Raw genomic sequence first — 13,161 nt, forward strand, 5'->3', positions numbered from 1 at the left:
GGGGTGGTGTTGGATGGGGTTGTGGGGGCGGACAGGGGGCTGTGTTGGATGAGGTTATAGGGCAGGGAGCAGTGTTGGATGGGGTTGTGGGGCAGGGGACGGTTTTGGATGTGGTTATGGGCTGGGCAGGTAGCTGTGTTGGATGGGGTTGTGGGAGGGGGGTGGTGTTGGCTGGGTTGGGGGCAGACAGGGTGTGGTGTTGGATGGGGTTGTGGGGGCAGAGTGCGGTGTTGGATGGGGTTGTGTGGGCAGGGAGTGGTGTTGGATGGGGTTGTGGGGTGGGGGCAGTGTTGAACGGGGTTGTGGGGCAGGAGCGGTGTTGGATGGTTTTGGATGGGGCAGGGGGTGGTGTTGGATGGGGTTGAGGGGACATGTCGGTGTTGGATGGGGTTGTGGGGTAGGTAGCGGTGTTGGATGGGTTTGTGGGGCAGGGGGTGGTGTTGAATGGGGTTGTAGGGGCAGACAGGGAACGGTGTTGGATTCGGTTGTGGGGCAGGGGACATTGTTGGATTGGGTTGTAGGGCAGGGAGCAGTGTTGGATCGGGTTGTGGGGGCAGGGGGCATTGTTAGATGTGGTTGAGGGGTAGGGGGGATGGAGTTGGATGGGTTTGTGGGGGCGGACAGTGGGCGGTGTTGGATGGGGTTATGGGAGTGGGGGCGGTGTTAGATGCGGTTATGGGGGCTGGGGATGGTGTTGGATGGGGTTGTGGAGGCAGACAGGGGTCAGTGTTGGATGGGGTTGTCGGGGCGGTGATGGATGTGGTGGTGGAGCCGCGGGTGGTGTTGTTGGGGAGATAGGGGGTGGTGTTGGATAGGGTTGTGGGGGCAGGGGATGGTGTTGGATGAGGTTGTGGGGGCAGACAGGGGGCAGTGTTAGATGGGCTTATAGGGCAGGTAGCAGTGCTGGATGGGGTTGTGGGGCAGGGGACGGTGTTGGATGTGGTTGTGGGGTGGGCTGGGAGTGGTGTTGGATGGGGTTGTGGGAGCGGGTGTGGTGTTGGCTGGGATGGGGACAGACAAGGTGCGGTGTTGGATGGGTGGGGTTGTGGGGACAGGGAGCAGTATTGGATGGAGTTGTGGGGCAGAGGACGGTGTTGGATGGGGTTGTGGGGCAGGGAGCAGTGTTGGATGGGGTTGTGCGGCAGGGAGCGGTGTTGGATGTGGTTGTGGGGCGGGCAGGGAGCGGTGTTGGATGGGGTTGTGGGGCGAGGGCATTGTTAGATGTGGTTGAGGGGCCGGGGGATGGGGTTGGATGTGTTTGTGGGGGCGGACAGGGGGCGGTGTTGGATGGGGTTGTGGGGGTGCGGGTGGTGTTCGATGGGGTTGGGGGGCAGGGAGCGGTGTTGGATGGGGAGGTGGGCGTGGGCAGGGGGCGATTTTGGATGGGCTTGTAGGGGCAAGGGACGGTGTTGGATGGGGTTGTGGGGGCAGGGTGTGGTGTTGGATGGGGTTGTGGGGGCGATTTTGGGTGGGGTTGTGGGGGCAGGGGGCGGTTTTGGATGGGGTTGTGGGGGCAGGGGGCGGTGTTGGATGGGGTCGTGTGGGCGGGCAGGGAGCGGTGTTGGATGGGGTTGTGGGGGCGGGCAGGGGGCGGTGTTGAATGGGGTGGTGTGGGCGGGCAGGTGGCGGTTATGGATGGGGTTGTGGGGGCAGGGGGCGGTGTTGGATGGGGTTGTGGGGACGGGCAGGGAGCGGTGTTGGATTCGGTTGTGGGGCAGGGGACAGTGTTGGATGGGGTTGTGGGGGCGAGGGATTGTGTTGGATTGGTTGAGGGCAGACAGGGGCCGGTGTTGGATGGGGTTGTGGGGACAAGGGCGGTGTTGGATGGGGTTGTGGGGGCAGATGGGGCGGTGATGGATGGGGTTGTGGGGACAGGGGTAGTGTTGGATGGTGTTGTGGGGGCAGAAAGGGGTGGTGTTGGATGGGGTTTTGGGGCAGACGGTGCGGTGTTGGATGGGGTTGTGGGGGCGGACAGGGGACAGTGTTGGATGGGGATGTGGGGACAGGTTGCAGAGTTGGATGGAGTTGTGGGGGCAGAGGGCAGAGTTGGATGGGGTTGTGGTGCAGGAGGCGGTATTGGAAGGGGTTGTGAGGCAGGTAGCAGTGTTGAATAGAGTTGGAAGGCAGGGGTCGGTGTGGATGGGGTTGTAGTGGCAGGTATTGGATGCTGTTGTGGGGGCGGACTGGGGCGGTGTTGGATGGGGATGTGGGAACAGGGAATGGTGTTGGATTGGGTTGTGGGGGTGGATGGGGGCAATGTCTAATGGGGTTGTGGGAGCGGGGGTGCTGTTGACTGGGTTGGGGGCAGACAGGGTGCAGTGTTGGATGCGGTTGTGTGGGCGGGGCCGGTGTTGGATGGTGTTGTGCAGGGGGCGGTGTTGGATGGGGTTGTGGGGAAGGGAGCAGTGTTGGATGGGGTTGTGGGGCGGGGGATTGTTTTGGATGGGTTGAGGGCAGACAGGGACCGGTGTTGGATGGGGTTTGGTGACAGGGCTGGTGTTGGATGGGGTTGTGGGGGCAGACAGAGTCGGTGTTGGATGGGGTTGTGGGGGCAGACAGGGGCGGTGTTGGATGGGGTTGTAGGGGCAGACAGGGGGCGGTGTTGGATGGGGTAGTGGGGGCAGATAGGGGGCAGTGTTGGATGGGGTTGTGGGGACAGAGGCGGTGTTGGATGGGGTTGTGGGGGCAGAACGGGGTGGTGTTGGATGGGGTTTTGTGGCAGACAGGGCAGTTTTGGATGGGGTTGTGGGGGCGGACAGGGGGCAGTGTTGGATGGGGATGTTGGGACAGGTTGCAGAGTTGGATGGGGTTGTGGGGGCAGAGGGCAGAGTTGGATAGGGTTGTGGGGCAGGAGGCGGTATTGGAAGGGGTTGTGGGGCAAGGGACGGTGTTGGATGGGGTTGTGGGACTCGGAGCAGTGTTGGATGGGGTTGTGGGGCAGGGAGCGGTGTTGGATGTGGTTGTGGGGCGGGCAGGGAGCGGTGTGGGATGGGGTTGTGGGTCGGGGGCATTGTTAGATGTGGTTGATGGGCCGGGGGATGGGGTTGGATGGGTTTGTGGGGGCGGACAGGGGCGGTGTTGGATGGGGTTGGGGGTCAGGGTGTGGTGTTGGATGGGGTAGTGGGAGCTGGGGCGGTGTTGCATGGGGTGGTGTGGGTGGGCAGGGGGCGGTTTTGGATGGGGTTGTAGGGGCAGGAAGCAGTGTTGGATGGAGTTGTGGGGCGGGGCGGGGTTGGATGGGGTGGTGGGTGTGGGCAGGGGGCAATTTTGGATGGGATTGGGGGGCAGGGGGCGGTGTTGGATGGGGTTGTGGGGCGAGCAGTGGACGGTGTTGGTTGGGGTGGTGGGGGCGGGCAGGGGATGGTGTTAGATGGAGTTGTGGGGGCAGGAAGCAGTGTTGGATGGGGTTGTGGGGCAGGGGGGCGGGGTTGGATGGGTTGTGGGGAAGGGAGTGGTGTTGGATGGTGTTGTGGGGGCAGGGAGCGGTGTTGGATGGGGTTGTGGGCCGGGGGCAGTGTTTTATGGGGTTGTGGGGCGGGGGCAGTGTTGGAATGGGTTGTGGGGGCAGGGAGCAGTGTTGGATGGGGTTGTGGGACAGGGAGCAGTGTTGGATGGGTTTGTGGGAATGGGAGCGGTGTTGGATGGGGTTGTGGGACAGGGAGCAGTGTTGGATGGGGTTGTGGGACAGGGAGCGGTTTTGGATGGGGTTGTGGGGCAGGGGACGGTGTTGGATGGGGTTGTGGGGCAGGTGGCAGTGTTGGATGAGGTTGTGTAGCGGGGGTGGTGTTGGATGATGTTGTGGGTCAGGGAGCAGTGTTAGATGGGGTTGTGGGGGCGGGAGATGGTTTTAGATGGGGTTGTGGGGGTGGGCAGAGGGCGGTGTTGGATTGGGTTATGGGGGCAGGGGCAGTGTTGGACGGAGTTGTGGGGCAGGGAGCAGTGTTGGATAGGGTTGTGGGGGCGGGAGATGGTGTTGGATGGGGTTGTGAGGGCGGACAGGGGGTGGTGTTAGATGGGGTTGTAGAGCAGGGGGCGGAGTTGGATAGGGTTGGGGGCAGGAGGCGGTGTTGGATGGCATTGTTGGGGTGGACTGGGGGTAGTGTTGGTTAGGTTTGTGGGGGCCGGGGGCGGTGTTGGATAGGGTTGTGGGGGTGAGAGATGGTGTTGGATGCGGTTGTGGGGGCAGACAGGGGGTGGTGTTGGATGGGGTTGTGGGGGCAGGGAATGGTGCTGGATGTGTTTTGGGGCAGACAGGGAGCGGTGTTGGATGGGATTTTGTGGGCAGGCAGCGATGTTGAATGGCGTTGTTGGGCTGTGGGCGGTGTTGGATAGGGTTGGGGGCGGTCAGGGGATGGTGTTGAATGGGGTTGGGAGTGGCGGGGGCTCGCAAACCGTGTGCTGCTGTCTAGTTTCCTGAATGGAGGGAGCAGACTTAGCAAGTGATCGCTGTGTTAATCCCATTGAAATGTTGTGGGGAGGGGTGCGGGAGGCTTCAGCAATGCTGGAAGTCTCTTACACACAAGTGTGTGTCTGCTCAGAAACAAACCCTGAGACAGAGGGAGGGGGCAAGGCAGGCAGAGTAAGGCAAAGGGAAGCTTCAGAAAACTCCGTGCCCCAGAGGAGAGGTATTGAACCAATTAACTGAATAATCAATTATCTGAACTAAATAGTGCCCACCTGTCTTATTCGGATAATCAAGGTTCCTCTGTGTACAGCAAAATTAAAAAAGCCTTTAAAACCCAGAATAAAAGCAGTAAAGTAAAAATCTCTAATGAGAAAAAAAAGAGTAATCACATTTGGAAGAATTCTGGAATTAGGGGGTATCGTCTGAGAATTAGTACTCAAGTGTTCAGGAGAGATGTTAGGAAGCACTTACACACAGAAAGGGTGGTAGATGTTTGGAGCGCCCTCAGTGGATGCTGGATCAGGTGTTAATTTAAATCTGGGATAGTTTTGTTTTTAAGTAAAGATATTAAGATATATGGGCCAAAGACAGGTTTTTGGAGTTAGGTTACAAATCAGCCATGATCTTGCTGAATGGTGGAACAGGGGGCAGAATGCTACTCTTGTTCTTGATGTTCCTATTACTGATTAAAAATGGGCTGTATATGATTTCATAGGGGTCACCATTACAGTGACACAACCAACGCATACTGGTTCAGGACTTGTCAAGAAAAAAATTGCCTAGTCCAGAAATCCAGGATACTGCAAAAAGAACAGCTGTCTTCCAAGAAAGAAATGAATGTGATTAAAGATTCCCCCAGATGATCTTATGAGCAATTACCTGTTTCAGCAGCAAATACTTCATCTGCAAAAGAAATTCAGGAAATAAAGGTTCCTTTAGATAATGTAATGGATTAACAATCTGAATTTGCAGAAATTATGTTCTCAGGAAAGAACATCCAAGAAGAAAGGAGCTCTCCAATGTAGGAGACGTTACAGACCATATATAAGAATATGGGAGAGTATAATTGAGACCAACATTCCCAAAGCCAAAAACTTGCCAATCTTCCAAATCCAAAGAGAACACATTCTGTAAAAATTGCAGACAGGCTGAAATTGTGAAGTTCGTGATTTGGGGAGATAGGCCAATGACAAGCATAATTGTATACATGAATGTATGAAAGTTAATTCTGATGTTATAGTTAAAAATAGTTTGGGAGTGAGCAAGGAAATAGTTCTAAATGGGTTAATGTTGGAGTCTGTATTAAGCTCCATCCAATCTGATGATAAGAATTTGGGTGAGGAAGAGGCAAAACATCTTAAGAACTTGCAGGGTGCAGACTTTACCACATATTGAAATAATTAGTAACACTGCTAATCTAATTAATAGTGTAATTTAGACTTGATTGCTCCTGTGCAGTAAAGTATATCTTGCTTAAAACAGACCCTCTTTTTGGTAAGACTCATTAGTGGTTTTCCTCTATCAAGTGGGGTCTTAAACCAACTCACTATCAGGTAAGCTTCCTTGAGGTGAGGTGGAGAGCTAATTTTCAATGAATGCAACAGCCCCATATTTAACCCACAAATCAGAGAATTGTAGCTTATGTGTACTCTGTGAAGCAGGAGGTTAGTCAGTCTTCCTGTACATTTTATCGCATTTTTGTAACAGCAAATGATATTGTCATAAGACTAAAATAATTCCCAATTTCACTGATCAAAGGATTAAAATATGCAATATTACAAAAAGATATGGAACAGAACATCTTCATTAATTTAGTCCATAAAGTAAAAGAAGAGGTTTCATTTTTAACTATTCATTTTTTTAAAAGTGTAGGAAATCCAGCTGACAGAATGTTGTCCCTTCATTTCCTTTTCGTAATTACGTAATTAATTCAAAGAAACATCAGAATAAATTATCTCTGGACATTTCAAACGCAGACACCTTTATAAAATGATTGAGTAGCAATGTATTTTTATGGTGAAAAGACCACTCTTGAGGCTGAGGGGTTAAAATAAGCAAAGATTTTACTTGAACATCCATGCAGACACCTTTATAAAATGATTAAGTAGCAATATATTTTTATGGTGAAAAGACCACTTTTGAGGCTGTGGGGTTCAAATAAGCAAAGATTTTACTTGAACATCTGAAAGAGAGCAAGTCTTGGTCGCCTGAGAGCCCAACTCAACCATACAAAGTTTGCAGCACATATTTACAGTTCTTAAGTCCCGATTTCCCGCTAACAGTTTCAGAACTCATTGGGCATCTCACATCACTTGATGTAACCGTCTATTCTGCATCTGGCAAACACTTGTAACTTGATATTGCCTTCCCCTATTGTCTCCCTACAATATGATTTATTTTGTGGTTGATGTGTCCTTCTTTCTCTAAAGTAATTTATAACTTAGAAAAATAACTGCTGTAAACAGGTGAAGCCTGGAAGGATTACAATAGTGTGCTGCTTATTGTCTACATGAAAACAATGTGTCTTTTTCAGAGTACTTTTCTCAACATTTGGGAGAGTATGAGAATGTACTGGCAGCACTGGAGGATTTGAATATTTCTATTTTAAAGGCAATGGACAAAACAAAGAAAGTAAGTACAGCTTCATAACATTTTAGAGTTTTAAGAAATGGATTTTATGATATAGGTAAAATAAAGCTACACTTTTATGCTATATTTAGGCAGCATCACACTGTAGTAATAGAATTGAGGATCATATGGAATATTAATTATATTATACATAATATCATAACCATAATCAACTAGGGAAAAGGAATTGGGGGCAAATTGAATATTTGGGTCTGATTTCCTCCCAACAAATAGTTTCAATTTACAGAATTGCTAATTAGAAAAGTCAGGCAAGGAAGTCTGATTTATAAAGCATCCATGTCCTGAGGGGTTATCATTGACGAGTAACTGAACAGCTATTTAATACCGTGCCTTCAAGACCAGGGAATTCTGAGGCTCTATAAGGCTCTGGTCAGACCACATTTGGAATATTGTGTGCAGTTTTAGGCCCCATATCTCAAGAATGATGTACTGGTGCAGGAGTGAGTTCAGAGGGGGTTCATAAGAATTGTCCCAGGAATGAAAAGCCTAACATATAAGCAATGTTTGAGGACTCTGGGTGCATACTCGATTGAGTTTAGAAGGACGAAAGGTGATCTAATTGAAACTTACAGAATATTGAATGGCCTGGACAGAGTGGATGTTGGGAAGATGTTTCCATTGCTAGGAGAGTCTAGGACCCGGAGGCACAGCCTTAGAGTAAATGGAAGATCTTTTTGAACTGAGATAAGGAAAAACTTCTTCAGCCAGAAGGTGGTGAATATATGGAATTCGCTGCCACAGAAGGCTGTGGAGGACAGGTCATTGAGTATAGTTAAGACAGAGATAGACAGTTTCTTGATTGTCAAGGGGATCAAGGATTAGGGAGAGAAAGCTTGAGAATGGGGTTGAGTAGCTTAACAGTCATGGTTGAATGGTAGAGCAGGCTCGATGGGTTGAAAGGCCTAATTTCTGCTCCTATGTCTTATGGTCTAAAGGTCGGATGCTGGGGATTCTGTGATGACTCTTGACTCCTCAAAGCCTGCTCATAAGACACAAATGTAAGGCATGAATGGAACATTTTTCATTTGCCCAGAAGTGTGCAGCTAACTTAGCACTCAAGAAATATGGTCCATCCAGGACAAAGCAGCCTGCTTAATTGACAACTATCCAACATCTTCACAGACAATCCCTCCACCACCAACACACATTGTGAACCATAGACTGTGGAGTGTCCTGCAATAGCACCTTCCGAAAATATGACCTGTGCCACCCAAATGGACAGGGACAGCAGTTGCATGGGAACACCACCATCTGCAATTTCCACACAGCATTTGCCTTGGAAATACAATGTCTCAAGATATTTCAGATGATAGGGTTTTCTTTCCCATCATCTGAAGCATTGAAAGAGTATGGATGCTCAATAATCACTGCATTCCCAAGATCATTTAACTGTTGGAAGGTAAGATGTCTGCCCCTCATTTTGGGGAGTGTACCTTCAAAGGTCAGTCAATCAATCAGATTGGCCCATTGCTCTGTAGTATCAATGGCAGCAGCGATCAGGATTGCACTATGAACAATGCTCCAATGTCAATCGGACACACATGCAAATTTTATAGCTAAGTGACCTTCTTGCCCTCCCAACACTGCCCCTCATGAGATGACAGAAGAGTGGAAAATGTGATATCCTTATTCAAGAAAGAGTATAAGAGTTTTACTCTGAATTACACAATCAACTGTAGCCAAGGGGACCTATTACTCAATGTCTTTGGTCAACAAATATATTTTAATTAATGTAGCATCAATTGTCATTTGCAGAAAAGAGTTCCAGGTTTTGAAACCTTTGGACATGCAGAAATATTTTCTAATTTCACTGTTGAAGTGCCTATTGCATGCTACATCTGATGTTTGGCATACAAATAGTTCAGTGTTGTAGCTTCTTCAGGTTGACACTTCATTTTATCTGTGCATGGTGTTACTTCTGGTATATCATTCTGCACTCTTCATTGAACCAGGCCTGATCTCCTAACCTGATGGTAATGGTAGAGTGGGGAATGTGCTGGGCCATGAGGTTGCAGATTATACAGGATAGTGATTCTGCTTCTGCTAATAGCCTATGGTTCCTCAGAGATGCTCAATTTTGAGTTAGATCTATGCAAAGTCTGTCCCATTTATCCTGGTGATAATGCCATATAACACAATGAAGAGCATAATCTCTTCAAGAACTAATAGGAAGTATAGTTAGTACATTTGCAGATGATACCAAAATTGGAGGTGCAGTGGACAGCGAAGAAGGTTACCTCAGAGTAAAACAGCATCTTGATCAAATGGGCCAATGGCCGTGGAGTGGCAGATGAAGTTTAATTTAAATAAATGTGAGGTGCTGCATTTTAGAAAGGCAAATTAGGGCAGGACTTATACACTTAATGGTAAGGTCCTGGGGAGTATAGCTGAATAAAGAGACCTTGGAGTGCAGGTTCATAGTTCCTTGAAAGTGGAGATAGGATAGTGAAAAAGGTATTTAGTATGCTTGCCTTTATTGGTCAGATCATTGAGTATAAGAGTTGGGAGGTCATGTTGCAACTGTACAGGACTTTGATGAGGCCACTTTTTAAATATTATGCGCAATTCTGGTCTCCTTCCTATAGGAAGGATGTAGTGAAACTTGAAAGGGTTCAGAAAAGATTTACAAGGATGTTGCCAGGATCGGAGGGTTTGAGCTATAGAGAGAGGCTTAAAAGGCTGGGACTGTTTTCCGTGGAGTGTCAGAGGCTATGGGGATACCTTATAGAGGTTTATAAAATCATGAGGGGCATGGCTGGGGTAAATAGACAAGGTCTTTTTCTTGGGTTGGGGAAGTCCACAATAGAGGGCATAGATTTAGGGTGAGAGGGGAAAAAATTAAAAGTGACCAAAGGGAAAACTTTTTCACCCAGAGAATGGTATGTGTATGAAATGAGCTGTCAGAGGAAGTGGTGGAGGCTGGTACAATTACAACATTTAAAATACATCTGGATGGGTATATGAAAAGGAAGGGTTTAATGGGATTTGGGCCAAGTGCTGGCAAATGGGACAAGATTAATTTAGGATATCTGGTCTGCATGATTGAGGTGGACTGAAGGTCTGTTTCCATGCTGTCCATCTCTATCACTATAACTAGGCGTTGGTCACAAATCATGACTCTATGACTCTATCTACTGAAACTCTCATAGACAGACATAAATTGAGGACAAGGTCAGGTATGATTTTCCCTCTTGGTTCACTGACTTCCTGCCACATAGTTAGAAATGCTGGCTTGCATCCAAGAATTTTAAAGGAAATGGCTGCAGAGATAATGGATACATTTGTTGAAATACTCCAGAGCTCACTGGATTTTGGAAAGGTGCCAACAGGTTGGAATACAGCCCTTTTTGAGAAGAAAGGGAAACAGTAAGCAGGAAACTATGGACCAGCTAGCTTAGCATCTGTTGCTGGGAAAATGCACAAGCTCATTATTAAGGAATAAACAGCTGGACATTTAGGAAATCCTAACTGAATAAAACAGAGTCAAATTGGTTATGTGAAAGGGAAAACATGTTTGACAAATTTGCTAGAACTCTTTGAGGATGTAGCAAGCCAAATTGACAAAGGGGAATCAGTAGATACAGTGTATTTAGATTTCCAGAAGGCATTTGACTAGGTGCCACATAAAAGGTTATTGCACAAGATATGAGTTCATGGTATTGGTGATAGCATATCAGCATGGATTGATAAGTTAACACACAGAATGACTCTAAGTGTTGGAAGACATAATGGAGTACCACATGATCAATCCTAAAGTCTATATTATTTACTATCCATGTTAATGACTTGGAGGAGGAGGCAAACTATAAACATATCCAAGTTTGCCAATGATACCAAGATAGATGGAAGGGCATTTTGTGATGAAGATATAATGAATCTACAAGGGGATATAGATAGGTTGTGTAAGGACACAGACTTGTCTGATGGCGTTTAATGTAGGAAAGTGTGAGGTCATTGGGAAGAATCAAAAGACTACTATTTAAATGGATACTTGAAAGATAGTGCAATGCAGAGAGGAAACCAGAAACCAGTGTCAAGTACTTTGCACATGTAAATAAAGGGTGTACAAAGTTAAAAATCACACAACACCAGGTTAAAGTCCAATCTGTTGGACTTTAACCTGGTGTTGTGTGATTTTTAACTTTGTACACCCCAGTCCAACACCGGCATCTCCAAATCATAAATAAAGGGTGACTTGGTGACAGAATGCCAATCTCTGTGAAGTTATTTTAAATTGCTGCAGTCCATTTGCCATAGGTCAACCAACAGTGCCTTCAGGAGGGAATTCCAGAATTTTGACCAAGCAACAGTAAAGGAATAGTGATTTATTTCCAAGTCAGAACTGTGAGTGGCTTGGAGGGAAACTGGAGTTTCATGGTGTTCACCTGCATCTGCTGCTCTTGTCATTCTGGATGGTAGTGGCTGTTGGTTTGGAAGGTGCTATCTCAGGAGCCTTGATGAATTTCTTTAGTGTATCTTGCAGATGGTACACACTGCTGCCACTTACCATCTTTGTGAAGGGAATGTGGATGTGGTGCCAAACAAGTGGGTTGCTTCATCCTGGATGGTGTCGAGCTTCTTGAGTGTTGTTGGAGCTGCACCGATCCAGGCAAGTATTCCATTACACTTCTGACTTGTGCCTTGTAGATGGTGGGCAGGTTTAGGGAAGTTGGGTGGTGAGTTACTTGCTGTAATTACTTTCTGCCAAATAACAGCAAAAGAAATATTACTTAACTTCAAACATAATCCATGAGTGTATTATGAACAATTAAGTTTTAGAAAAGTATCTCTGTGCAGAGACTTCAATGAATAGAATTCAGGTGCTGAAAACAGATTTAGGCTGTAAAGGCAGTAGATGTTCACTGGCCTTTCCTTTCTGACTGTTGCCTAAGGGTATGAATTTATTCATAACCACATAATGAAACAATGAAAGTCAGGTCATTGACCGGCTTCACAAAGCTTGTTATTGCTATTTGGATCAGGTGACAACTGGTGTCATCTTCTGAAGAGATTGTTTAAGGTGCATGACTGTAGAAGATAGAGTGGGCATTTTGATTATGCATTGTTCAATCTTAATAGAGGATGAAAGGTTGTCAGATGACTCATGCTACCAACGGGCCGTATTCATAGTTGAAATTAAATTTTCTAGGATCAAGCCACTGGGGTTTAAAATACTCAAATACTTTGTGTATAAAATTACATGGCTGTGAAAGGTAGTAATTCAATTCATTACTGATTCTAATTGCATAGTTGGTGGAGTGCAAAGATCTAATGAATATACAAGAAAGCTATATTTGTCATAATTATATAAATTAAGGAAATGCTGTGTGTATAATGCTACAGAGATTGTGCTTTTTAAAGTTCACTCGCATCAGATTTCAGAGATGCCAATGCCAGAAATCTGAGTGTTATTAAATGTTTCACCTATGCTAAGGATACACAGTAAAAAAATGAAAAGCATCCCAACTTGCAAACTATGAATGCCATTCCAGGGATGAAAATACTAAATAAAGAGGGGAGAAATCCTATCATTCTTTGGGATGCAGAACTCGTGTTGAGACACCAGTCGCAGGATACATTCATCCATGCCCAATTTCATCCCTCCTGCCCCAGGACCCCTCCATAAGTGCTCTGGCTGCCAGCTTGTCAGCTGCAATTTCCAAGTGCATGGATTGACCATTTAAAACAGCCTTGAATACCCATAACCAAGAGCAAGGTTCCCACGATGTGACCCCCATGGCTAATTGGTAAAAACTGGGGGAAGTATTAACGTGCGTAAACATTAAGGATCAAAGCAACATTTTGCAATCAGCTGCCTGCAAATGCATCTTGCTGCTGACAGATGCTTGCTGTTAGATGCATTTTGAAGCCAGTGAGACCAATCAGAATAAGCAACCTCTTGACGGTGAGGTTGTGTCTGGTTCCCACAGGCTTAGGGAGGCATTGAGTGTGCAGGCATGGAATCAAGGTGTCCCAGAATCTTTTCCTTGGATCCTTTTGGAAGTTTCCCTGAGTTCTTCACATGCTAAAGCAGAGTTAATGGCTTACACCTTGGAGGTGTGACACCCAATGAAGGCCCCGATCGAATGGCACCCATAAGTGATATA

The 13,161-nt window shown here is 47.3% G+C and overlaps 1 protein-coding gene across 2 annotated transcripts in view; it reads left to right on the forward strand.

Annotated features, from left to right (window-relative positions):
• The window catches only part of necab1 (N-terminal EF-hand calcium binding protein 1), a 176,154-nt gene that overhangs the window by 88,461 nt on the left and 74,532 nt on the right, over window positions 1-13,161 (forward strand). For both annotated transcript variants that reach the window (XM_087985848.1, XM_087985847.1), the window contains exon 5: window positions 6,939-7,036. In XM_087985848.1, coding sequence (XP_087841974.1) covers window positions 6,939-7,036 — 98 coding nt within the window. The remainder of the gene's footprint in view (window positions 1-6,938; window positions 7,037-13,161) is intronic.

The sequence above is a fragment of the Chiloscyllium plagiosum genome, unplaced genomic scaffold (assembly GCF_037043375.1).
Source record: "Chiloscyllium plagiosum isolate Xiang-an unplaced genomic scaffold, Cpla_swu_hap1 HiC_scaffold_4, whole genome shotgun sequence".
In the NCBI taxonomy this organism is placed as follows: domain Eukaryota; kingdom Metazoa; phylum Chordata; class Chondrichthyes; order Orectolobiformes; family Hemiscylliidae; genus Chiloscyllium; species Chiloscyllium plagiosum.